This window comes from Trachypithecus francoisi, unplaced genomic scaffold (genome assembly GCF_009764315.1).
Source record: "Trachypithecus francoisi isolate TF-2019V2 unplaced genomic scaffold, Tfra_2.0 Lachesis_group12, whole genome shotgun sequence".
NCBI lineage: Eukaryota > Metazoa > Chordata > Mammalia > Primates > Cercopithecidae > Trachypithecus > Trachypithecus francoisi.
This window is the reverse complement of record NW_022681457.1, coordinates 7,224,505-7,252,056: the sequence shown is the minus strand read 5'-3', so window position 1 is coordinate 7,252,056 and position 27,552 is coordinate 7,224,505. Positions and strand designations below refer to the sequence as shown.

The 27,552-nt window shown below is 42.7% G+C and overlaps 1 protein-coding gene and 1 long non-coding RNA gene across 5 annotated transcripts in view; one reads left to right on the top strand and one right to left on the bottom strand.

The window, feature by feature from the left end:
* Positions 1-200: 200 nt before the first annotated feature.
* On the bottom strand, positions 201-27,380 carry LOC117091706. Its single transcript, XR_004440516.1, has 3 exons — positions 27,229-27,380; positions 5,011-5,016; positions 201-222 (listed from the first exon to the last, which is right to left on the bottom strand). It is a non-coding gene; the product is annotated as an uncharacterized LOC117091706 (long non-coding RNA).
* The window catches only part of LOC117091705 (zinc finger protein 841), a 29,404-nt gene continuing 4,441 nt past the window's right edge, over positions 2,590-27,552 (top strand). The window contains exons 1-5 of one of the 4 annotated variants that reach the window (XM_033224390.1): positions 2,590-3,370; positions 4,978-5,067; positions 8,153-8,244; positions 18,339-18,465; positions 19,208-19,339. In XM_033224390.1, coding sequence (XP_033080281.1) covers positions 8,230-8,244; positions 18,339-18,465; positions 19,208-19,339 — 274 coding nt within the window. In that variant the 5' untranslated portion in view covers positions 2,590-3,370; positions 4,978-5,067; positions 8,153-8,229. Of the gene's footprint in view, positions 3,371-4,940; positions 5,068-5,656; positions 7,862-8,152; positions 8,245-18,338; positions 18,466-19,207; positions 19,340-27,552 lie in introns of those variants that run through there. The other 3 variants (XM_033224389.1, XM_033224392.1, XM_033224391.1) reach the window with 3 other exon arrangements.

Sequence of the window (27,552 nt, the reverse complement as noted above, 5' to 3'; positions counted from 1 at the left end):
GCTGTAAGTCTGTTTTTCTTTATGGCTCAGGACATGTAGCCCTTCTGCACAGATAGCATACATAGCTCATAAACTTTCTGCTTCAATTTTTCATCAGACACCTTACAGAAGAAAGCAAGTTAGCTCCCTGCTACCTTGGCGTTATCTTTTATTTATTTATTTGTTTATTGATTGAGACAAGAGTCTCACTCTGGCTCCCAGGCTGGAGTGCAGTGGTGTGATCTTGACTCACTGCAACCTCTGCAAATCTCCCACCTCAGCCTCTTCAGTAGCTGGGAGTACAGGTGTGAGTCACCATTGCCAGATAATTTTTGTATTTTTAGTAGAGATGGGATCTCACCATGTTGCCCAGGCTGGGCTGGAACTGCCCACCTCGGCCTCCTAAAGTGTGGAGACTACAGGGGCAAGCCACTTTGCCCAGCCCAATCTCCTCTTCTTATAAAGAAATCAGCCAGATTGGATCAGAGCCCACTTTAACAAGCTTATTTTAACTTAATCACTCCTGTAGGTGCCATATATCCAAATACAGTTATCTTCTGAGGTACTGGGTATTAGGACTTCAAGATAGGATTTTTTTTTTTTTTTTTTTTTTTTTTTTTGAGACAGAGTCTCGCTCTGTCGCCCGGGCTGGAGTGCAGTGACCGGATCTCAGCTCACTGCAAGCTCCGCCTCCCGGGTTTACGCCATTCTCCTGCCTCAGCCTCCCGAGTAGCTGGGACTACAGGCGCCCACCACCTCGCCTGGCTAGTTTTTTGTATTTTTTAGTAGAGATGGGGTTTCACTGTGTTAGCCAGGATGGTCTCGATCTCCTGACCTCGTGATCCACCCGTCTCGGCCTCCCAAAGTGCTGGGATTACAGGCTTGAGCCACCGCGCCTGGCCAAAATAGGATTTTTTTTGTGAAAATTATTCTGCTCATAACACACTGTGTTCTGGACTCCTAAACTTGATGTCCTTACATGCAAGATCCCTTCACTCCCATCCAAACAAAAATCTTTATTTATGTATTTGTTTTTTGAGACAGGGTCTCTCTCTGTCACCCAGGCTGGAATGCAGTGGTGTAATCATGACTCATCGCGGTCTCAACCTCCTGGGCTCAAGTGATCCTCCTGCCTCAGCCTCCCAATAGCTGGGACCACACATGCAGGCCACCATGCCTTGCTAATTTAATTTTTTGTAGAGATGGGATCTGACTATGTTGCCCAGGCTGGTCTCAAACCCTTGGCCTTAAATGATCCTGCCACTTCAGCTGCCCAAATAGCTGGGACTACGGGAGTGTGCCACTGAGCATGGCTAATTTTTATATCTTCTGTAGAGACGGGGGTCTTGCTGTGTGCCCAGGCTGATCTTGAACTCCTGAGCTCAAGTAATCTGCCAGACTTGGCCTCCTGAATTGCTGGGGTTACAGGCCTAAGCTACCTTGTCTGGCCCATCTGAAAAGTCTTAATCCATTTCAGTATCAACTCTAAGGCCCAAATATCACCTAAATATTATCTGAATCACATATGGGTGAGAAACAATGTGTGGTTCATCCTGAGGCAAAATTTTTGTCCAGCTGTGAATCTGTGAAGCCAGAGAAGTTATCTGCTTCCAAAATACAATGGTGGGACAGGCATAGGAAAGACCCTCAGCCCTGGAAACCACCCTTCTACTTTGTTACTGTGAATTTGACGTTTGTACTTAGCACATGTAAGAAAGCGCATGAAGCATTTGTCTTTCTGTGTGTTGGGAACGGTGTTGCAAAAATCAACACTGAGACAAAGGAGCTCTCAGCAAGGCTAGTTTACTTTCTACAGAAAGGGTGCCGCTCACTAGCAGTCTTGTCACAAGAGCACACATGAACAAAGGAGACAGGGTCATTTATAACCTGACGTGTCCATCCTACTGCTGTGTCTGGTTTCCATTGGTTGGAACTGGACCTCACATTCTGTACTTGACCCGATTGGCTAGCACCTTAGTACTTCCCAAAAGAGGCAAAGGCAGAGGAGAACAAAGGAAGAGAGGAAGTAACTTGTGGAAGACTGAGAGAGACAAAAACACTTCCAAATAAGGAAGAGGAATCGGCTGTGACCTAACGCTTGCTTGGACCAGTTCAGGCATGCCAGGGCAAATATCTAGGGTAATAAAATGTGGGAGCTAAGAACACAGAGTATATTGATTTCTTTATTATGGTTAGCAGATACTTAAGAATATTACCACAGGTCTTTGAGTAAATTTTGCTTCTAACAGAGGTTACTATCTATTCTCAATTACACTGGGAGGAAAGTCCCTTTGAAGAGGAGCCTCGGCCGGGCGCGGTGGCTCAAGCCTGTAATCCCAGCACTTTGGGAGGCCGAGACGGGCGAATCTCAAGGTCAGGAGATCGAGACCATCCTGGCTAACACGGTGAAACCCCGTCTCTACTAAAGAATACAAAAAACTAGCCAGGCGAGGTGGCGGGCGCCTGTAGTCCCAGCTACTCCGGAGGCTGAGGCAGGAGAATGGCGTGAACCCGGGAGGCGGAGCTTGCAGTGAGCTGAGATCCGGTCACTGCACTCCAGCCCGGGCGACAGAGCGAGACTCCGTCTCAAAAAAAAAAAAAAGAGGAGCCTCTACTTACTTCATTTTCTACACTGTGTCTAGCACATTTCAATTGGCATAATAATGTCTTCTGGGTTCCTGGATCCAGTCACCTCTCCACATCCAATCCCCACCGAGATGCTAGTTCCCTGACTACTGAGTAGCTTTAGCTTCTATGGTAAGACTGGATGGAGTCCACCAGGCTGAGAAAAATCGGTTTTGACTTAATTCAGTTCAACTTGTTTAGAATAAATCATCTTAGTTTCCACAAAGATGGACCATATAAGTGGACCATGTAAGTGGACCATAACTTTAAGATTCATCCTTAAATTCTGAAACATTAACTTAAAATGGGCAAGAAGCAACGCTGCTTCACAGGACAAGAAATAGTCACAAATACTCCCAAATCTGTAGAACAGACCCCGCCCACCCCTGGAGGCCCCGCTTCATCCCAGTTTTCGGTCCAGCCAAGCCCTAACTGGTCACGCCCCCTGCCGGCCCGGGCCTCCCACCACCCTCTCGGGCCCCTCCCCGAGTCAGGCCCAGTCTCCGCCCAGCTCTTTCCCAGTCGCGCTCCGCCCCCACGCCGCCCAGTTTTTTTTCCTCGCCTAGTTTCCTGCACACCCGGAAGCAGATCGCTCTGGGGAAAGGCCACATCGCTATGCGTGTGTTTCGGTCTACCTGGATTAAACAATTGCTTCGCTTTGTCTACCTGGATTAAACGTACACTTCGCAGTCCTCGGTTCTCCATACCCGTGACCTGGGGATCGCTACGGATCTTAAAATACCCACAACAGCCCCATTCGTCCCAAGTAAGTCGGAGAATTGCTTCCCTTTCGGTTTAAAATCTCTCTGAGGCTGTTTCTTGCTCTCTGCCTTTCTTCCTTAAGACCATGTAGACAACCCCATTCAGGTCGTTTTCCTGCTTAAAACCCTCTGCTTGGGCCCCGCGCCAAGTCTAGTCCTCGTTCGGGAGGTTCGCGCCCTCGCGACCCCCGAGCCTCTCCCTCGTCGGCCTCTGGAGGGGAGCGCCCGCTGTCCGGCTCCTGAAGGAGCCGCTTCTCCTCCCAGGTCCTGGGATTCTGCAGAACCTCCCTGTCCTGAGATATCGTCCCCCGCGCCACCTTGTGTCCTCCTCACGCCGGGTCCTTCCGTTCCCCAGGCTTCCCCTTCACAGCCACTGCTTTTCCTTACTCTCTGTTGGGGCAGGTGACCTGAGTCTGTCTTGTGACACCCAGTGTTCTTCGTTCCCAAATTTTACTCCACTGGAAAATGTGCTCTTCCAGGAGGTGGGCATCTTATTCCTCCCCTTTCCTCCGGAATGTGTGGGTGAGAGGGATCAGGAGAGGAAAAGACGGGGAACGACGGAGCAAAAGGAACAACTGAGAAGAGAATGAGGGAGACCCGTAAATACACCGCAAAAATGGATGATAATTTAGGGATTTGCAAAGAGCAACAGTGAAACAACGGTTGGAGAAAGTAGCAGGGGGAGAAAAGCAGGTAGAGAAATTTAGAAAAAAAGGGGGACCTTCAGAGGGATGAAGGGCAGCAAAATAGAGTGGCGCGGCAAAGGAGGAGGCACTGCAGACAGACAGTAGGGAGAAGGTAAAAGAGTTGGAGCCGTGGCTGACAGAGCTACGTGGTGCTGGGACTGAAAGAGAGAGAGAGGGCAGTGAATGACAAGCAAAGAAGAGAGAACCACAGCAGGGAGGAAGTCTAGGAAGTTGGGGGTGCTAGAGAGTGGGAACTGCAACAGGGAAGAGGGAATTTAACGAGAGCAGAGAGGGAGCTTAGATGGGGGAAAAGAGGCAGAGATACGTGAAGATTGGGGACAATTGGAAAGATTGAGGAGAAAGAGCTACAAGAGGTGAAGTAAGTTGTGAAGCGTTGGGCAGAACAGACATAAAAGAGGGAATAAAGAAAGGGGTAAAAAACAGAAAAGGAGAAAAAAAGACGCGCAGCATGAGAGAGGGAAGCACATAGCAGTGAAGAAAGTGGGAGAGGACCCCATCCAGATGCGTGACAGTTGATTGGATATGGATGGTGGTTGTAATTTATTGATTTGTGGCTTTATACCCTGATTTAAAATATGTTTCTTTAAGTTGTACTCATGAGAATGAAAATCACGTTTTTTCTATAAGGCTTGTGCATTTTGTATTTATTTTTATAAAAAGATATTTGGAATTCCTATTTAGCCAGAGGGCAGTGATTTGATCCAGTTATTTGTGGTAACTCTCTTCTTTTCAAGGATGGAGTAGAGGATAAAGGAGGGGAGAAATGGGGCAAGAAATGACTGACTGTTACTACAAGATATGTCTTTGGTGTTTTTTTTGGCTTTGTTCCGTTTTGTTTTTTTGGGGGTACAGGGTCTCTGTCTCCTAGGCTGGAGAGCAGTGGCATGATCTCGGGCTCATTGCAGCTTCTACCTCCTGGCCTCAAGCAGTCTTTCCACCTCAGCCTCTCACCGCGCTGGAATTACAGATGTAAGCCACCACACCAGGCCTACAAGGTATGTCTTCGAAGGAGCATTGAAAGTCTTGTTTTTTTTTTGTAATGAATTTCCTTGGAAGATGTTGGGGTCTCACTGGGGCATGTGCATCATTGAAGACATCTGTTTTAGTAGATAGTGGTGCCAGTATTTGGGGGTGGGGTCATTACAGGTGTGCACCACCATGCCCGGCTGATTTTTGTATTTTTAGTAGAGACGGGATTTCACCACATTGGCCAGGCTGGTCTTGATCTCCAGACCTCAGGTGATCCGCCCACATCGGCCTCCCAAAGTGCTGGGATTACAAGCATGAGCCACCATGCTGGGCCTTTCCTGTTTATTTTTTAGAGTTTTTTTTTCTCCCTCCCTAAACCTGGCTCATTTCAAGGTTCAGTTTGATAACGTGGCACTTAGCACAAGTGCTTCATTCTGGCTTGGTCTGGTAGTTCGGGAGGCTAGTCCGAAACAGCGGCCTTCCCACAAAAAAGAACAAGATCATGTCCTTTCCCAGGACATGGATGGAGCTGGAGGCATTATCTTTAGCAAACTAACACAAGAACAGAAAACCAAATACACTTACAAGTGGGAGGTAAGTGATGAGAACACATGTACACATAGAGGGAAACCGCACACACTGGGACCTACCTGAGAGTGGAGGGTGGGAGGAGGGAGATGATCAGGAAAAGTAACTTGTAGATACTGGGTTTAATACCCGGATGATGAAATCATGTGTACAACAAACCCCATGACCCATTTACCTATGTAACCGATTGCATATCCTGCACATGTACCCCTGAACTTAAAATATAAGTTTAAAAAAATACTTTGGGCTTCCATAAAATTTGTTTAACTGATTATTCATTTTTCCTTCTACAGAATTACTTTAAACAGTGTTTGCTGATGGTGGTGTATTGACCATTAAACGCATACACACACACAGACCCTAAAGCCTCTAGTTTCCTTCCACTGTGCCCTAATTAAAACAAAACATACCATTAACTGTGTTTCTGCCTGTAGTGAGTACCCCTCTCTGTGCTTCATGTAAGAGCATAATACACTACAATCTTGTTCAGAGTCTCTGTCTTCACTTCTTGCCTCCAACTGTGTCTTGCATGTGTCGGATGAAACTTTCATATCCACCATTCCACTGATAACTTTATTTTTCAGAGTCACCAGTGACCTCCCCATTTCTAAATCCAATGTATTTCATTTCCTGCTTTACTCTTTCTTTTCCTGTCAGGCACTATTTGATTTTCTTGTCCCCTCCCTGACCATTTCACACTTCTCTCTGCTGCTGTGTCCTGACTCCAAATTGTTTCTCAATGTGGGAATGACTCATGGCTTAGTCCTTGAACCTCTTCTTGTCTCTCTCAACACCCACTGTCTTTCCTCATCATCTCATCTTATGAATTTAAACACCACTGTATTAGGCCATTCTTGAATTGCTATAATGAAATACTGGAGACTGGGTAATTTATAAAGAAAACAGGTTTAATTGGCTCACAGTTCTGCAGGCTGCACAGGAAGCATAGCAGCATCTGCTTCTGGGGAGGCTGCAAGAAGATTCCAGTCATGGCAGGTGAAGGAGGAGCAGGCATCTCACATGGCGGGAGCAGGAGCAAGAGAGAGTGAGGGGGGAGGCGCTACATGCTTTTAAACAACCAGATCTCGTGAGAACTCACTGTGATAAGAACAGCACCAAGAGGTGGTGCGAAACCATTCAACACAAATCCACCCCCATAATCCAACCACCTCCCACCAGGCCCCACCAGTAACACTGGGGATTACAATTCAGTGTGAGATTTGGGCCAGGGACCCAGAGCCGATCCATATCACCCACCTACCCGTCTCCATGTCCCCTGCAGACCTGTCCCCTGACCTCTAGAATTCTGTGTCCTTTTGTCCTCTTGGCTGTCTGCTCAGCCAACTAACAGGTATCTCCACCAAAAGTGACTGCCTGAACTCCCCAAGTACATTGCCCCGTGCTCCTGCACATCTCAGGTGAAGGTGACCCTATACTTCCTGGCTTTAGTTTTACATGTCAGCATATATTTGAAATAACATGACATTAAAAAGAAGTGCTTTAATTCATGTGATAAAGATAAGTTGTATTTACTTTAAAAGGGTGAGGAAATACATAGTTTCTTAAATTACTGTGAGCTGTGGGAGAAGAGTGTTTGAATACCTCGTCTCTACCTAGTCTGCTCCCCAGAACCTCTCTAACCTCATCTCCTCCCTGTGTCCTCCCTGCTCCCACTGCTCCAGCCACACAGGCCTCTTTCCTGTTCCTTAGGCTGAGGTTGCTTCTGCCTCAGGGCCTCTGCCTGGGCTGTCTGGCCCCTCAGCTGCAGGTGCAAACATCCTTCCTTCTTGAGGTCTTTGTTCTGATATCACCTTCTCCATTGGGACGTTTGTGACTCACCCTCCTCTCACCATTTAACACTCCAGCCACACCCTTGCCCCTACCCCTGGTGCATATTATGTGTCTCTGTGTTTCTTTCTGGTCCATTGTCTTCTACTGTCTGGTAACAGTGAGGCTCCAAGGGGAGAGCAGAGCTGGGAGGATGGGGCTGTGCTAATTTTGCCCCTTTTAAGATGTACTCAACCCTGGCTTCACATTAGCGTGGTGAGGCAGTTTGCAAATACATGTTTTGTGCCCTTTTACCACAGATTACGCTTCCAATAGTTAGCATAGACTCAACCTTCATATTGTTTAAGGTACCCAAGTTGATTCTAATTTGTATCCACCATTGAGCGTCAAGCCTCTGTGTCTTCTGTTTCTGAGAGCTGAGCTCAGCCTGTGATCCACAGGGAGGTGAGGGGGCTGTGCTCTCTATGGGGTTTGATCAGGGATGGGTCTGTGTCCTGAAGGGAAGCATAGTCCAGTCCAGTTCCCCACTGCTGCAGGGTGTCCGAGAGGGGAACAAGTTCTGAAGAAAAGGGTGAAAAACTCAGTTGGTCTTTGTGTAGGAATATATTATTCTTGCATCCCCCTGGTGCAGTGGGCTGTCTCTCCACATGCTGAGGTCTTCCCTGTGGGCGTGATTGTGGCACAGAAAGGAACGTGTTGTTTCCAAGCATTAAACAACATATTTTTGACTTTCAGATTTGGCTTTTAAAGAATTAATTGTATTGACTGAGAGAGAAGCTCAGAAGAGGAAGAAGAAAGAAAAGGAGTCAAGAATGGCTCTTCCTCAGGTAAAGTGATATGCTCAGTGGATTGTTTTGTCTCCTTCCTTTTTGAAATGCAGGGCATTGGAGTTGCAAATCGTTGAGTCTGAAGTATCCTGCCTGACACATTTGCTTGCACTCACCCATGCCTTCCCTCAGTCCTGCTCATCTGCACTTAGATTCCAGATCTCACGGTGACCCAGTGACGTCAGCTTGGGAAGAGGCTGCACTGGGCATGGTCCTGGGAAGTGCTCACACCCAGACATGGATGGAAACGGGGTGTGGGTCTTGAGGTGTCAGCTTTTGGGCAGCAGAGATCGTTTAGGGGCAACATCTGAATGCGCTGTCAGCTCTCAGTAGACCAGGAGTAGAGAAGTTGTATGTGGAAGTCACATGTTAATGTGCACAAATACCTTATAAATTCTTGAAAAGATGCCTTTAAGGGGAGATCTTTTCTGCCTGATTTTATACGACATTTGAAGCTATAATGAATGAGGCATTCTTTCTAACGCCACAATCTTAATGACTGGGAATGGAATGGAAAACTAGGTACAGACATCAGTGATAGAGGGTGTTTTATCCCATCATTGCTTTTAAAATATGAAATCAACCTGAATGTCTGATTAATTTAGCCATTCTCAGCATATCCATCCCACAGAGAATGCGGTGTTCCTGCAGGGACTCTTACCAGCAGTTGTTTTTTGTAAAACGGTTATAATTTTGCTCAGATGTAAGAGCCAAACTTTGATATCAGAGAAGATGCAGCCAAATTCTGTCATTCCACCAATTATTATTAAATATTACGTTTCTTTTATGTTAAACATCACATGATATATATATTTGTTTTGTGGTAAAAGTCCAAGCAGAGATGCAATTTAGGCATTAAGAAGGGGGTAAAACATAAGGATGATAGGGAATAACATTTTATTATATGTGAAATTTATGCTAAATGAGATTTTAGCTGTTCTTTCCGCAAAAGCAAAAAAAAAAAAGAAAAAGAAAACAGGTATGGATATGTTAATTTGTTAAACTGTAGTGAGTTTTTTACTATCTATATCTTGCTATATTGTGTACCTTAAATATACACAATAAAATCTGTAAGCAAACAAGTAAAAAACAGGGCATCAAGAACACACTTCAGTTTTATAGTAAAAACAACTTATAACCTGAAAAAAGGACATCAAGGCATATATATTTAAAAACTTTACAGAATATGAAATAGCTTCCAGAATGCAGCAAAAGAAAGTTGAGCATGAAATGAAAATTATTTTATTTTGATTTCCACAAAATAATGAAATGTCCTCACAGTCCAAGGAATTGGAAAATGGACATATAAAGAATTTTTAGTTTTTCTAGATCCTCAAAGAGAAAAAAGAACATAGTAGTACTTTTTTTTTTAAAGAGTGGGAAATGTCATGTGTCGTTGGTGGGAAGGGGGCACCTTTGAACTTGGGATAGTGGGGAATCTTGCCAGATTCACCAAAATAGGAAATGCACCATCCTAGAAGAGGCGATCACTCTTTTAATTACGCACCTGGAAGAACCCAGGTTCCTTTTCCCTGTCACATCCTCCACCATGTCTCATGTTTGATTGAGGAGCTACTATTGTAAGTTCTGTGGCAAGAGTCAGTGAGAGGTGTCAAGTTGCATTTACACGTCATTATGAGATTTTAGAAAACAATTCTTCAGTGAATGTTTGGCTGTATTTTGCAAGTTTTGGAAGTGTACATGTTTTTATGTTAATAAACACTAATAGCTTGTTTTGCATCCTTTTTGGAGCAATTTCTAAATGAAGACATGGATCTTTTACAATTTTTCACTTTTGCAAAGAATGTCACTGTGGCTGCCTCTGTGCATACTGTCTTCACCAAAAGTGTCTGAGGGCTACTTCACTGGCAGTTCAAAGAATGATTGCTTCTTTTAGGATGGTATACCACAAAAGCAAAAATACATACATATTTGTTTTATCTTTTGGAAGGCCTGGCTCACGGTGTGATTATAAAATATGAAGTTTCTTGAAAATCTACTGTTTCTTGCTTACATTTTCTTTGAATTTTTTTGATTGAATCTTTAATTTGAATTTTTGTGTATATCTTTTTGTAGATTATATTTGATTGCTTTTAAAGTTTCAGATTATAAATGTCACAATAGGTTCATATGACGATTGGCAAACCTCTCTATTTCTTTCCATAATTTTGTTGGTTCTTTTGTTTTATGCAACAGTCACATTTCATTAAATTCCCACATACTTCGTTTGTATTTGAATGACCATGAATCTTTATTATGTCTTTCAGTAAAGCTTGTTTGTTTGCTTACAGTTCAGTAATGTTAGGTATATTCACATTATTTATTGGGCTTTCAGAATATGTATGTTCTTGGTGCTTGATAGTTTCCCCATGAGCCCCTTATGCTCTCTTTATTTTTCTTTAAAATATAAAAAATATAGTTTTTTTTTTCCTCCCTGTCAAAATCCCCTTTGAGTTCACGGATTCCTTCTTCTGCCTGATTAAGTCCGTTATTGAACTCATCTAGCGAACTTTTCAATTCAGTTATTGTATTTTTAGCTCGACTTTTTTTCTTTCTTTTGTTTTGTTTTCAGGCAAGGTTTCACCCTTTCCCAGGCTAGAGTGCAGTGGCACAATCTTGGATCACTGCCTCCTCTGCCTCTCGAGTTCAAATGAACCTCCCACTTCAGCCTCCTGAGTAGCTGGGACTACAGGCGTGCACCATCCCACCTGCCTAATTTTTGTAGTCTTTGTAGAGATGGGATTTTGCCATGTTGCCCTGGCTGGTCTCGGAACTCCTGGGCTTAAGCAATTCTCCCACCTTGACCTCCCAGAGTGTTGGAATTACAGGCATGAGCCACGGTGCCCAGCCTCAGAATTTCTTTTTGATTCTAGTTTATAGCTTCTGTCTCTGTTGATACTCTTCTTTGCATGCATAGTTCATATAGTTTTCCTGATTTTGTGAGCTTGTCTGTGTGTGCTGTCTTTTAACTCATTGAGCATTCTTGTGGCTGTTATTTCAGATTCTTTGGTAATTCATATACAGTCAGCCCTCTGTATTCATGGCTCATGTAGCCACAGATGGAACCAACTATGAACTACAAATAGCAAGAAAAAATGGATAGTTTCAAGGAGCATGTACAGTCCTTTTTTTTTCTCGTCATTATTTCCTAAACAATGCAGTTTAACAACTACTTACGTAGCGTTTACATTGTATTAGCTATTCTAAGTAATGTAGAGATTATTTAAATCTATGGGAAGATATAAGTAGGTTATATTCAAATAATATGCCTTTTTATATAAGGGACTTCAGTATCCATAGATTTTGGTCTCCTTAGGGAATCTTGGAACCAATTCCCTGCATATATTGAGGGCGATCCCCATTTCTTTTTAGTTCTTCAAAGCCAAGATGTAAATCACCATTTCTTTAGTGTAGGTTTGTAGAGACTTAATTGGTTTCTTTTTATAGACCATATTTTCCTGTTTCTTTGTAAGCTTTATTATCTTCTTTTGGCACTTCACTATTTGAAAAATCATCTACCTCCCCAGTTATTGGTGGTTGCTTTGTTCAGGGAGGACACTCTGCAGTCAACTCAAGTAGATTCTGGAGACCTCCACACCTTTTCTAGCTGGGGATTTTGTCCTCTCTGGGCCTTTGCTTGTCATCTCTTCATTGAAAATGTTTGCTAGTTTTTACCCAGAAGCTCCCCTGTTGTCTCTCTTTGGTATTACAGACTTTGGTGCTACAGTAAGCTGTAGTACTAGATCTTCACTTAGTGTTTGTCTGTGTTACTGCACACACTGGTTTATGTAAATCATCCTTTTTCTTAGTGGCCCCTAACCTTTCACCTTGTTCTTGTCAGTGCTTATATTCAGGAATAGAGAAACCAGCCCATCAGTTGGTCATCTGAAGAGTCAGGATGTTGGACAGATATTCTGCTCCTTTCCATCCCCTAGATGATCTTGGGAGTTGTAGGTTTCTTTTCTGTTACCCTTGCATGGCAGGGGCTGGGTCTCTGTCAAGTGGATGCTTCAGATTTTCCTTCAGAGCTTCTATACTGTTTGCTTTATGTTGGCTTGAGGTGTCGTAACTGTTTTCTGGATTTATCCCCGAGGCAATTAGTCTGTGAATTGTTGTTAAAATCATTTCACTGTGGTGACTGGAGAATTTGGGGATTCTTGTTTCTTTATCTTGCTGATATCACTCAGTATAGTTTTATAATTTGTTCACAGAATTCTGAAAATGTTTTGTACTTAAGTGCCATGGTATATATGCTAATGAAAATTTAGAAGTGTGTGTGTGTGTTGTTGTTGTTGTTTTTAAGTTAGTGTTACTAAAGTAGGAAGATTATTTCAGTATATTATTAGTTTGTATACTTAAATATTCTTTTTCTGGGTTGCGATCATGTTATCTCTTTTTTTTTTTTTTTTTCTGAGACGGAATTGCGCTCTTGTTGCCCAGGCTGGAATGCGATGGCGCGATCTTGACTCATGGCAAGCTCCACCTCCCAGGTTCAAGCGATTCTCCTGCCTCAGCCTCCCTAATAGCTGGGATTATAGGCATGTGCCACCACGCCTGGCTAATTTTGTATTTTTAGTAGAGATGGGGTTTCTCCATGTTGATCAGGCTGGTCTCGAACTGCCAACCTCAGGTGATCCACCCACCTCGGCCTCCCAAAGTACTGGGATTACAGGCATGAGCCACCATGCCTGGCCACAATCATGTTATCTCTCAATTTTAGTAGATCTAACTCTTTGGCTCTATCTGCTCCTTGCCTTTTTCCCTCCCACCTTTTCTCTTTGCTGCTGCTCAGACATCCAGTGCAGTGGTGAATGACAGGAGGCCTGGCCAACCCCCTTATCTCTTACTTAATTTAGAGGAAATGAATTCAATGTTTCACTTGTTTGGTGAAATATTTTTCCAGGTGAATCCAGTGTTTCACTTGTTGGGTGAAATATATTTCCTTAACAACAGTTTGTGGTTTTTGTTTATTTTTTACAGATTTCCTTTTTGACATGATTTTTAAATTTTCTAATAATTTATGCAAGCATATACTGCTGCAGTACATATTGTTTCTATCTTAATCTGTTAAATTTTAATGTATTACACTAATAAACCACCTAATCTTGAATCACTGTTTTATTTATTGGTGGAATGAACTAATAAACTCCATTTGGCTTTTGTTAATGCATAAGTAGCTAAATTTAATGGATAAAATTGCACTTAGATATTTAAATATACGCATTTAATAGTAATTGTAGTAAAAGTTTATATGCTTTTAAAATTTTGTACCATTTCCTCCAGCCTATTATTGAATAAGTACAAAATAAGTAAATGAAGTACTAAGTACAAAGTAAATGAAATACAATGTATACATTTTCATTGTCCCAAGCATGCTAAAACATGCATGCCTAAGAATAACGATTTAAAAAGTCATCCAAAAAATATGTCCTTGAGAGAAAGCTTCTTATTTCATTTAATTTAAATGTTTGCATGCATTGGTTTTTATTTACAACATCATCATTTCATAAATCAGCTTATTATCTTTTCACAGTTGAAATTATTTACTTTGTTTTATTTTAATTTTTTTCTTTTCTCTACTTAAGATACAGGCTTGGGAACACAGTTGAACATTGTATCTTAAATGTTTCTATGGCCTTAAAATGTTTTTTCTTTAAAAACTTTTTTATGTATTTCTTCTTCCCAGTGATTTGCTGAATTTAAAAAAAATTTTTCTATATTATGTGAATGGATTAGTAATGTATTATGTGTGTGCATGTGTGTGCTTATATGATGATTTTTTTTTTTTTTTTTTTTTTTTTTGAGACGGAGCCTCGCTCTTGCCAGGCTGGAGTGCAGTGGCATGATCTCGGCTCACTGCACCCTCCACCTCCCAGGTTCAAGCAATTCTGCATCAGCCTCCCCAGTAGCTGGGACTACAGGTGCACGCCACCATGCCCAGCTAATTTTTGTATTTTTAGTAGAGATGGGGTTTCACCATGTTGGCTAGGATGGTCTTGATTTCTTGACCTTATGATCCACCCACCTTGGCCTCCCAAGGTGCTGAGATACAGGCGTGAGCCACCACGCCCATTTTATGCAGTTCCAAGTTAATCTTGAACTTGCTTCAAGTTTTCTCAGGCAACCCTCTATCTGTGTACTTTTTGTGCTGTGGTTTGAATGATGGTATTCTCTCCAATATTCATGTAGAAAATCCTTGTTGCAGTAGGATTAAAAGATGTTCTTTGGGAGGTGATTAAGTCTCTAGGGCTCTGCACTTATCAATGGAATTAGGACCATTTCTAATTATAAGAGACCTCCACATTGAAGGGGGTGCTCCCTTAGTTTTCTGCCTTCCATAATGTGAGGACACAGTATTCATTTCTGTCCCCAGAAGACTTAGCAACAAGGAATGAGACCCTCCTTCAAGGAATGAGGCCCTCACCAGACAACCAACTTACTGGCACCTTCATCTTGGTCATCCTTGTTTAACAACTATGAGAAATAAATTTGTTGTTTATACATTAGCATCTAAAGTATTTTGTTATAGCAGCACAAACTAAGATAGAAATTAGTACCAGAAGTAGGGTGTTGCTATAATAAATAACTAAAAATGTGAAGCAGCTTTGGAAATGAGTAATGCATAGATACTGGCATTCTGAATTCTGAAAAAAGCTGGTTTTGCCATGAGCAGAGCATTAAAGGCAATTCTGGTGAGGGCTCAAAAGAGGAGAGCTGTAGAGAAATCCTGAGTCTCAGAGATTATGTTAAGTGGTTGTGATCAGAATGTTGGTAGGAATGCAGACAGTACAGGCAATTCTTATGAGGTGTCATGGAAATGAGGAATATTTACTGGAAACTGGAGCAAAGGCTATCTTTGTAACAAAGTAACAGCAAGGAATTTGTCTGGATTATGTCCATATCCTAGTACTTTGTGGAAAGCAGAATTTAAGAATGATAAAGTAAGATGTTTGGCAGAAAAAAGTCTTAAAGCAAATTGTTCAAGTTGTGGCTTGGCTTCTCCGAACTGTTTATAGTAAAATGCAAGAAGAGACACATGAGTTAAAGACATAATTACAAATCAAAGGAGAAGCCCAATATAAAGATTTGGAAAATTCTCAACCTGGTCATGTACAGAATTAAAAGTGTGTTTAGGAGAGAAAACCAAGGGAGGTGTAGCCAAGCAGTGTTTCATAGGATTAGTATGGATAGAAGTAAGCCAGGTCCTGATTATCAAGACAATGGGAGAATGACCCCAAAGGCATTTTAAAGATCTTTTGAGACTGCTGTGCCCATTATAGGTCCAGAGTGCCAGGTCCTTGAGGGCAGAGTAGTTTCAAGTGAGGGGCCTAGGGTCCCCTTTGGACTTTGGAACCCTGATACCTCAGGCCTGTGATCTCTGTATTTCAGAGCAGTGCTCCTTGGCTACCCCAGCTGTGGTTCAGGTGGGCCCAAGTGCTACTCTAGCCACCACCACGGAGGACACACACAAATTGTAAACCTTGGCAGCATCCACACAGTGCTAACTGCAAGTGTGCAGAGGGCATGAGTTGTGGACCCATGGCAATGTCCACCTAGATTTCAAGGAATGCCTCAGAGATCCTTGGAGCCCAGGCACAGAAATGCCATAGGGGTGAGGCTGCCACAGAAAGTCCCCACTAGGGCCATGCTCAGTCGACCCATGGAGTTGAGACCACCTCATAGGGTCCCCATCAGAGCCATGTGAAGCAAAGCCATGGAGGAAGTGCCAACTCAGAGTCCCTATTAGGATAAGGTCGAATAGAGCCCTGGGAGCAGGGTCACCCCTGAGACCCCAGAACTGTAGAGTCACCGGTATGTAGCTCAGGAGAGCTACAGGGACTCGACCACAGTGTGTAAGAACTTCCACGTGGGATGATCCCAACAAAACTATTGGGGCAGGGATCCCCAAGACATTGGGGACCCTACCTCTTCTCCAGGATGTCTAGAAGGTGGGTCATGGAGTCAAAGAAGATTATTGTCAAGCCTTAGTATTTAATGTGTGTGCCCTGTTGGGTTTCAGCCTTACATGCGAACAGCTATCTCTTCTTTCCTGTTTCTCCCTTTTGGAATTGAAATATCTAACCTGTGTCTGCCCCACCATTGTATTCTGGAAGCACATAACTCGTGTGATTTCACAGGTTCACAGTTGGAGAGGAGTTTGCCTCCAGATGAAACACCTTTGAGTCTCACCCATATCTGATTTAGATTGTAGTTAGATGCAGCTCTGGACTAGAGACTTCTGAATTGGTACTAGAAAAAGTTAAGGCTTTGGGAGCCATTGGGATGGAATGTATTTTGTATGTGAGAAGTACATGAATTTAGGGGGGCAGGGATGGAATGCTGTGGTCTGAGTGTTTTTTCTCCTGCACAGTTTATGTTCACTTAATCCCTAATGCCTCATCTCCAAGAATTATGAGGTGTGGCCTTTAGGAAGAGATTGGATCGGGAGGGGTCTGACTTTATCAATGGGATATGGTGTTCTTTTCAATGAGATATCAAAAGCCTTATTCTAGGGAGTTCACTGCTTTTTGCCCCCTCTGTCCCTTCTGCCATGTGGGGACACAGCGCTCCTCCCCTCCAGAGGATGCAGCAACAAGGCATCATCTTCGAAGCAGGGATCAGCCCTCAGCAGACATCAGTCCTGCTGACACCTTGATCTTGGATTTCCCAGCCAGCAGAATCATGAGAAATACATTTCTATTGTTCATAAATTAGTCTCTTTTATTTTGTTATAGCTGCACAGAAAGACTAAGACATATTCGGTTATATAACTCTTGGATTCTGTTGATTCAACTCTAATTTTTAGACATCTGGGTTCAGGTGCTTGCTCTGCTGTTGGCAGGTTGTTGACCTAGGCGAGTTTCTTTGCCTGTCTGTGACACAGTTGTCTTCTAGTAAGCTGGGAAGAAATATTTCTGTCCTAGGTTATTATGTCATCATTTGAGTTAGAACATGTAAAGTCAGGCCGGGCGCGGTGGCTCAAGCCTGTAATCCCAGCACTTTGGGAGGCCGAGACGGGCGGATCACGAGGTCAGGAGATCGAGACCATCCTGGCTCACGAGGTCAGGAGATCGAGACCATCCTGGCTAACAAGGTGAAACCCCGTCTCTACTAAAAAAAAAAAAATACAAAAAACTAGCCGGGCGAAGTGGCGTGCACCTGTAGTCCCAGCTACTCGGGAGGCTGAGGCAGGAGAATGGCGTAAACCAGGGAGGCGGAACTTGCAGTGAGCCGAGATCCGGCCACTGCGCTCCAGCCTGGGCGACAGAGCGAGACTCCGTCTCAAAAAAAAAAAAAAAAAAAAACAAAAACAAAAAAAACAAAAACAAACAAACAAACAAGGCCGGGCGCGGTGGCTCAAGCCTGTAATCCCAGCACTTTGGGAGGCCGAGACGGGCGGATCACGAGGTCAGGAGATCGAGACCATCCTGGCTAACACGGTGAAACCCCGTCTCTACTAAAAATACAAAAACTAGCCGGGCGAGATGGCGGGCGCCTGTAGTCCCAGCTACTCGGGAGGCTGAGGCAGGAGAATGGCGTAAACCCGGGAGGCGGAGCTTGCAGTGAGCTGAGATCCGGCCACTGCACTCCAGTCCGGGCAACAGAGCGAGACTCCGCCTCAAAAAAAAAAAAAAAAAAAAAAAAGAACATGTAAAGTCTTTGGAGTACATGGGGCGTGTTCCAAAACTTTAGTCTTTGTTGTTGCTCTTGTCATCAGTTTTTAGTTTCTGACCTTTCTTTAAAGCCACTAAGAACGTCGTCATCTCTGAAGACACCACTTGTAATCTAGCTCATCTGGACACCTCACTTGGTGTAACAAATATAATATCTAAAACTTTCATAGGGATAACCATGTGTTTATTTCTTATTTTGTCTGCAGAAGTGAGAAATGTGCACTGATGTAGATAAAATCCTAATCTCCTATTGAATTTTATAAAACCCAAAATTAGGGACACATAATTATCTCACAGATGCTTTTAATGGATATGTCAAAACACACACTTCAATCAAATTGATGTCACAGTTCTCTTCTCATCTTATGTAAAGATAAGAGCTCACCCATTGCTCATCTTGAAATATGTTTTTCATTTCAGGGATCTTTGACATTCAGGGATGTGGCCATAGAATTCTCTCAGGAGGAGTGGAAATGCCTGGACCCTATTCAGAAAGCTTTATACAGGGACGTGATGTTGGAGAACTACAGGAACCTGGGCTTCCTGGGTGAGGATAATTTTCCTCTAGAAGTCAGGATCTTCCCTTGTGCATTTTTGTACTTTCCTTATTGTGTTTCTTGGGAGGCCCTACATTATTTGACAGAGATTGAAGCCTTGTTGATTCACAAATAAAAAGCTTCATGGATGTTCTGCTTCCTTCTTTGTACGTTAGTGGTGGTTCCAGAGCTGAGGTACGTATAAAACCTTATGGCAGAGTTAATATATCCAATTCCCTGTTCCTGTTTTCTATCCCTGTGGTTTTTTTTTTTTTTTTTTTTTTTGACACAGTCTCAGTCTGTCACCCAGGCTGGAATGCAGTGGTGTGATCTCGGCACACTGCAACCTTAGCTTCTTGGGATCAAGCCATCCTCCCACCTTAGGCTCCCAAGTAGCTGGGACTATGGGTGTGCAACACCATGCGCAGGTAGAGACAGGGTTTCACTCTGTTGCCCAGGCTGATCTTGAACTCCTGTGCTGAAGCCATCTTCCCGTCTTGGCCTCCAAAAGTGCTGAGATTACAGGCTTGAGCCAGTACGCTTGGCCTATCCCTGTGTTTTTGATTCAGTATTTCTTGGGAGAGAGCTAGATATCTGCATCTTACAGTGTTCCCTAAACATTGAGAAGGCGGCAATCAGTGGATGAGTTTGTGAAATATTTTATAGATTCAACTGCAGTGTTTTCTCTTCTACCTAAACATTAGGCTGGGTTCTGGAAAAACCATGGTACATCTTCTTTCTTTTTTTTATAAGCAGGACTCTGTCTTCCTGACCTGAATATTATCTCCATGTTGGAGGAAGGGAAAGAGCCCTGGACTGTGGTGAGCCAAGTGAAAATAGCAAGGAACCCAAATTGGGGGGAATGCATGAAAGGCGTGATCACAGGTAAGAGCTCAGATAGGCACAATGGAAGCAGCATGATGAAATTGCGTGTGTAAAACTCTGCAAGTGGGAGAGTTCTGTGGGGAAACAAATTTGATTTTCTGTGAGCTCCAAAATTTTTCTTCTTTCCTGCTTATCACTTTGCTCTCCGGACACGTATAAGTTTACCCTTTCACTCTCCACGGGTTGCTGCAGCTCAAACAGAGCAAAGGACAAGACGGTTATGATGAACCACAGTGTCATCTGAATTCTCTGAACTCTGATGCTTTGACTCTGTGGCATGGGAAGGGCCTTTTCAAAGAAATCTCTTTCCCGTGTGGTCTCTCCTCCTGTTCTTGATTCCGTCTGATCCTCAGTTCTCTGATCCATATAGATTAGAGCTGAGGGCTCCATAGACCTGATGCCTGGAGCTTTTCTGGTTCCACCTCATTTTGTATACTTGAAAGTGCTGGTCAGGAGATGGGGAAACATTGGTTGCCCTTCCTTTGAAGCTGAGGTCCTAGAACTACACGGGACTGTCTTCAGCCCTCTTCCTGTTCAGGTCCCTCAGCCATTTTCTTAGTTCTTCTTTGAACACTCTTCTTGGGTATGTGACAGGGGAATGAGTTGGGTCTCCTGAGGTTGTTACATAGAAGAATTGTAAAGACAGTTGACACAAAGATGCTGTCTTTATTCTTAGTCCTACACAGGGAGCATATCTCTGTCTTCACACTTAGTTTGGGATCTGTGGACAGAGCAGAGTCTCATTTCAAGATCCCTCACAATCCAACTCCTGTGTTTTTCTCTGTCTTGTTTATGCCTTGGCTATTTCTGATCTTGCATTCTCTTTTATGTTTGTGTGATTTTTTTTGCCTCTGAGACTTGCTTTGAATAAACACATTTCTAGGGTCTGACTTTTTTTTTTTTTTTTTGAGACGGAGTCTCGCTCTGTCGCCCAGGCTGGAGTGTAGTGGCTGGATCTCAGCTCACTGCAAGCTCCGTCTCCTGAGTTCCCGCCATTCTCCTGCCTCAGCCTCCCGAGTAGCTGGGACTACAGGCGCCCGCCACCTCGCCCAGCTAGTTTTTTGTATTTTTAGTAGAGACGGGGTTTCACCATGTTAGCCAGGATGGTCTCGATCTCCTGACCTCGTGATCCGCCCGTCTTGGCCTCCCAAAGTGCTGGGTTTACAGGCTTGAGCCAGGGTCTGACATTTTATCCTTTTTTCCTGCTGTGATAACCCATCTTGGGATAATGAATATCTCGTGGACTATCTTATGGAGTGGGTGTACTGGGTAAGAGAAAATTTTTGAAGGAGAGCACTTTGAGTAATGAGTTTTAACATCATCTTGCTACATACAGATGTGACTATTAAAGTCAGAGTAGAATGATCAGCATTTATCATGATATTCAGATAGAGAGCATCACAAGAGCCTGGTTTCTGAGAAGTGTCACAAAAGTATCTCTCAAGGGTACCATGGCAATGTTGATCTCATATACTAATGGTCCTCTTTTTTGAGCTAGCAGTGAATGGTGTAGGAATTTCTCCCATGCCAGGCGCGGTGGCTCATGCCTATAATCCCAGCACTCTGGGAGGCTGAGGCGGGTGGATCACCTGAGGTTAGGAGTTCTAGACCAGCTGGCCAACTTGGTGAAACCCCGTCTCTACTAAAAATACAAAAATTAGCCGGGCGTGGTGGCAGGTGCCTGTAATCCCAGCTACTCAGGCGGCTGAGGCAGGAGAATCACTTGAACCCGGGAGGCGGAAGTTGTGAGCCGAGATCGTGCCATCGCACTCCAGCCTGGGGGACAAGCTGGGGGACAAAAACAAGACTTCATCTCAAAAAAAAAAAAGAGGAATTTCTCTCAGGGAGAACATTGTCCAAGTTCACAGCTTCATCTCTGCAGGGTGGTTGCCTGAACCACTGCTCATGCCACACTTTTCTTCCCCAGTATTTTTGTTTACAGTGAGTACGACTTTGATCTTGAGGAAGCTAATGCAGTTGAATGAGGCTTATTTTTTTTAAGTCCACAAAGTTTGTTTTAAGCAGCCGTTGCTTTCATGTGATGCACTTTCATGTATTATAAATGAACTTTGTTTTTATTTATGTAACAATCAGTTCCATAGTTTTGAGGATACTCAGTTTTCTTTGTTTTATGTTTCTATGTGTGGTAGTGTTGTGTTGGGAAATGCATATTGTTTTATGTATTTTACAAGATTTCCTTCTCTCGTACAGATGGTATAGCTCAGCAGCAGTTTCCCTAAAACTTATACAAACTCCATAGTGTTGTGTTGACAGTTTCAGTCATTGTTTTTACTTCTGTTTCACCTGACTTCATTCCTACTATGAAAGTATATGTTTGTCAATTAAATTGATTACAGTTTTTAAGTTGGAAATTTTTGATATCTTGAACATAATTTTTTAAGTTACTATCTTAATTGTGGAAATACCAGTTAATAGATTGATCATTCTTTGTTATATAACATACATTGCTTTTCTGTAATAAGTTTCAGTTTCCTAAATATAGCTTGCTGAGTGTTCAAATTGCACTGTTTTTTTTCTTTCTTGGAACAAATGCTATATTATAATGACTATTCTCCTGTCTACATTCATGTCCATCATGTTATACTGAATCATTATTTAAAAATCTAACTTCATTTTACGCTTAGCCCGTTTCTTACACTTCAGGGGCTTCTCTACTATTTATAAAACCTATATATTTTTTCATGATGCTCAAGCAATGAAGAATAAATTCTCTTAAAAACTTGTATTGGGCCAGGAGCAATCCCAGCACTTTGGGAGGCCAAGGCGGGCGGATCATTTTGAGGTCTGAGGTCAGGAGTTCAAGACCAGCCTGACCAACATGGTGAATCCCTGTTTCTACTAAAAATACAAAAAAATTAGCCAGGTGTGGTGGTGCATGCATGTAATCTCAGCTAGTTGGGAGGCTGAGACAAGAGAATTTCTTGAACCCAGAAGACAGGCCTTGCACTGAGCTGAGATCACGCCGCTGTACTTCAGCCTGGGTGACAGAGCAAGACTCTGTCTCGAAAAAAAAAAAAGAAAAAACTTGTATTTTGTCCAGAAAAGTTTTTCCTATATTTTCTTCTAGAATTTTTGTAGCTTGAAGTCTTACATGTAAGTCTTTATTCATCTTGAATTAATTTTTGTATATGATGAGAGATAGGAGTCCAGTTTCATTCTTCTGTTTATGGCTAGCCAGTTTTTCTAGCATCCTTGTTGAATAGAATGTCTTTTCCCAATTGTTTTTGTTGACTATAAAAGATCAGGTGGTTGTAGGTGTGTGGCTATATTTCTGGGTTTCCTATTCCGTTTAATTGGATAGCTTTCTATTTTAATGTTAGCATTTATATTTATAGATTTTCTATCTTAGCACTCTTTTCTGCATTCATAAGTATTGGTATGTTCTATTTTCATTTTCCTTTGTTTTGAGATTTTTTTAAAATTTCCATTGTGATTTCTAATTTGACATATTGGCTGTTTAAGTATATGGTTTTATTTGTTTTTGTTTTGTTTTTTGAGATGGAGTTACGCTCTTGTTGTCCAGGCTGGAGTGTAGTGGTGCAACCTCAGCTCACTGTAACCTCCACTTCCTGGGTTCAAGCGATTCTCCTGTCTCACCCTCCCGAGTAGCTGGGATTACAGGTGTCTGCCACCACGCCTGGGTTTCACTATGTTGGCCAGGCTGATCTTGAACTCCTGACCTCAGGTGATCCACCTGCCTCAGCCACCCAAATTGCTGGGATTACAGGTGTGAGCCACCACACTGGCCTAAGAGTATGTTGTTTCCACATATTTGTTGATAATCTAATTTTCTTTCTTGATCTCTAGTTTTATTTTATTATGATGGGATAAGTTATGCTTTATGATTTTAGTCTTTAAAAAGTTAAAAAAATTTTTCTTTTCCAATATTTCTTTTGAAAAATGTTTCATGTGCAGTTCTGAAAAATTTGTATTGCGCTATTTTTGGATGTTGTGTTATGCATATATAGGTTAGGTTCAATTTGATGTGTAGTTTCGGTTCTCTAGTTCCTTATTTTTCTTCTGTCTGATTGTCCTATTTATAAGTAAAAATAGGCCATTGAGGTCTCTTATTATTACTGTGAAACTAATTCTCCCTTTAGTTGTATGAATTTTGCTTCACATATTGAGGATTGCTATAATAGGCACATATTATTATATCTTCCTAGTTAATTCACCTTTCAATCATTATATAATGCCCTTCTTTGTCTCCAGTTTTGACATAAAGTCTATTTCGACTGACATCAGTTTAGCCACCGCTGATGTCTTTCTGTTACCATTTATAGGGGATATCTTTTTTCATCCCTTCAATTCAGCTTACGTATGTCCTTTGAATTAAAATGAGTATTTTCTGGGTAGTGTGTAGGTGAAGCCAGTTTTAGAAATTCATTCAGCCAGTCTCTGTCTTCTGACTGTGGAGTATAAACCACTTACATTTAATGTAATTACTGATAGAAAAGGACTTATATTGCCGTTTTGTTAAGTGTTTTCTATATCTCTTTTTTTTTTTTTTTTTTGAGACGGAGTCTCGCTTTGTCGCCCAGGCTGGAGTGCAGTGGCCGGATCTCAGCTCACTGCAAGCTCCGCTTCCCGGGTTTACGCCATTCTCCTGCCTCAGCCTCACCAGTAGCTGGGACTACAGGCGTCCGCCACCTCGCCCGGCTAGTTTTTTGTATTTTAGTAGAGACGGGGTTTCACCGTGTTAGCCCGTATGGTCTTTATCTCCTGATCTCGTGATCCGCCCGTCTCGGCCTCCCAAAGTGCTGGGATTACAGGCTTGAGCCACCGCGCCCGGCTATATCTCTTTTAGATTTTTTTTGTTCTGTTTCTCTTACTGCCTTCGTTTTCATATAGTTGATTTTTTTTTCCTGAAATGGTTTTACTTCCATTGTGTGTGTCTTCTATACATTCTTTGTGGTTACTATTGCAATTACAGAAAACACTTTTGATTTATAACATCCTATTTTAAACTAATAACAGCTTAACTTCAGTTACATACAAAAATGACTTTTTTACAGATCTGCTTCCATGTTGTGTTTTGATATCCCAGTTACTTTCATCATATGTACTGTGTCTCCATTAACATATATTTAAACCTTGACAAGAGTCTCCTGCTTTCTTTGTTTTCTCAAATCTTCGCCTGTTGTGCTAGGGTCCTCATTCTATACCCCATGTCTCCTTAACATTCTTGTACTATCAATAAAGTTTTATGGTGTCTTTATGTGTGTGTACAAAATGAATTCATCCATCTCCTCTTCATGGCAGTTTTCAGGTTTTTTCTTAAGGACTGAATTGTAAGAACAGTCTTTCACATATCTCCTGATAGGTAGGGTTGTTGAGCATATACCTGGAAATAGAATTCATGGGACATTCAATTTGATAAATTTCATAGCAAATATTATAGAGAAATAATCTGTTTTCTTTTCATATCATCATACCACCTCCTTTTTAATTGTCTTCCCTTGTTGTCCATCACCCATAGTGTATTTCTCACGTTTAAGTATTGTTCAATGCTACTTCTACATTAGTTTCTCTTTTCTTCCAAAGTCAGGATTTTAGCTGTTTCTTGTGCAATTACATTCCCACAGCTCTGCAAGCACACAAACCTTGCTGCCCATGCTTATTACTCCGTGCTCTTCCCGCTTGCCCTTTCTCCTCCTGGGCCTTTCCTAACATATTACTTTGGTCCAGATGGACTACCCAGTTACTGCCTCGCACATTAATTTTATACTTCCATTATTGCAGAACTCCCTCACCTCCCATGCTACTCTCATTCTGTAAGGGGTTACCCCTACTCATTCACTTGACCACTGTCTGATAACACTGCCTAAATCGATATGTGCAGGGGATGATGACTCAGAAACCGTTCGTTATTCATGACGGACGGCTGAATAATCCTTTTGGCAACACAGCATTGCAGGGAGCCGAAGGTCCGTGGGACGTGACCAACCCAGCATTCCACTGGAGGCTATATGATCAAACAGCAAATTGTTTATCATGAATGCAGGATGTGGGCAAACTCATGACTGCTCCTGCTGACAGAAGTTTTGCTGGAGGCAATCACTCCCTGGCGCCAAGGTTATCTACTGCGATATCTAGAGCCTGTTGTTTGAGGAATGCAGTCTTGCAAACCTACTTTGGGCTGAGCATCTGACCCCTTCTTCCACTCTCCTTCTCACTATCTCTCTTGCCTAGTAAATACAGAGGGCTGTGGAAAGCTCAGGGCCCTTGTCCACTAGAGGCAAGATGCCCCCTGACCCCTTCTTCCAAATATACTCTTTTGTCTCGTCTTTTTTTTTGAGACGGAGTCTCGCTTTGTCGCCCAGGCTGGAGTGCAGTGGCGGATCTCAGCTCACTGCAAGCTCCGCCTCCCGGGTTTACGCCATTCTCCTGCCTCAGCCTCCCGAGTAGCTGGGACTACAGGCGCCAGCCACCTCGCCCGGCTAGCTTTTTGTATTTTTTAGTAGAGACGGGGTTTCACCATGTTAGCCAGGATGGTCTCAAACTCCTGACCTTGTGATCCGCCCGTCTCGGCCTCCCAGAGTGCTGGGATTACAGGCTTGAGCCACCGCGCCCGGCCTTCTACACTCTTGATATTTGGGTTGACCTGTTATCTGCACTGCTTGTTTGGGAAGTTGTTTTTAAAAACATGTTTGATGTTGCAAACCCAGGTTCTCATATCTTAGTTTCTTTGTAAACTGGGTATAGATACATAAATCCTGTGGGCATATTTAGTGTGCTTGTTTGTTAAATAATGATAACTTACCTAAAGACTTTTTAAACAAGTTAATGCTGTTAGGTAGCTTAGAATATTGCATGTTTTATAGTAAAGACTCACAAATTTGTTTAATAACATGTATCAACATTGTTTCATGTTTATAATGAGATAGCATATTGGCTTTACCTTAGTCAGCATGGCTAGCTACATCAGATACCATAGATAGGGTGGTTTAAACAGCAGAAATTGACTTTTCACAGATCTAGGTGGTGCGAAGTTCAACATGTCAGAGCCAGCCACTTTGGTTCTTGGTGTGGGCTTTTTTCTGGTGTGCCATGGCTGACTCTTTTTGTGTTCTCATGTGGCAGAAAGATTGCCATGCAAAAAAACAGAAGCTTTTTCACATCTCTTCTAATTGCATTCCTGAAGTTCTATGCACCATCCTGACGTAATTGCCGCCCAAAGACCACACTTCCAAATACTATATCACATTGAGGATGGGACCTTAGCATAGGAATTTTGGCAGACATAAGTCTTTATATCAGAGCAGTCTACATTGTATCTGTAAGTTTTCATTTTGCAGTTTGTTCCAAACAGTGTTGTCTTTTTATCTTAGTTCATACATTTTCCAAGTGCAATCTCTGTATCATACGTGTTTTGTGGCCAGTGAACTGGATAATTAAAGACAATGAACAGGACTGGGTACGGTGGCTCATGCCTGTAATCCCAGCACTTTGGGAGGCAGAGGTGGGCAGATTGTTTGAGCTCAGGAGTTCCAGACCAGCCTGGGCAACATGGCAAAACCTCATCTCTACCAAAACTACAAAAAAATTAACCAGGCATGATGGTGTGCCTCTGTGGTCCCAGCTCTCAGGAGGCTGAGGTGGGAGGATCGCTTGAGCCTCTGAGTTGGAGGTCGCAGTGAGGTGAGATCATGCCACTGCACTCCAGCCTGGGTAAGAGAGTGAGACTCCATCTCAACCAAAAGCAAAAAAAGACAGTGAATACATAGGGAGTTACTCTATTGTTTGTTACATAGTTGTAGGCACGAAATTGTAACTGGGATTTCTGATTTCCTTTCCCAAGTTTTATTCTTTTTTTGAGGCAGTCTCTCTCTGTCGCCCAGGCTGAAGTGCAGTGTCGCAATCTTGACTGACTGCATCCTCCCCCTTCTGGGTTTATGTGACTCTCGTGCTTCAGCCTCCTGAGTAGTTGGGATTACAGGCATGCACTGTCACACTTGGCTAATTTTTCATGTTTTTAGTAGAGATGAGGTTTCACCATGTTGGCCTGGCTAGTCTCGAACTCTTGGCCTCAAGTGATCTGCCCGCCTTGGCCTCTTAAAATGCTGGCATTATAGGTCTGAGTCACTATACCTGTTCCTTTTTTTTTTTTTTTTTTTTTGAGATGGAGCCTTGCTCTGTCGCCCAGACTGGAGTACAGTGGTGAAATCTCGGCTCACTGCAACCTCCGCCTC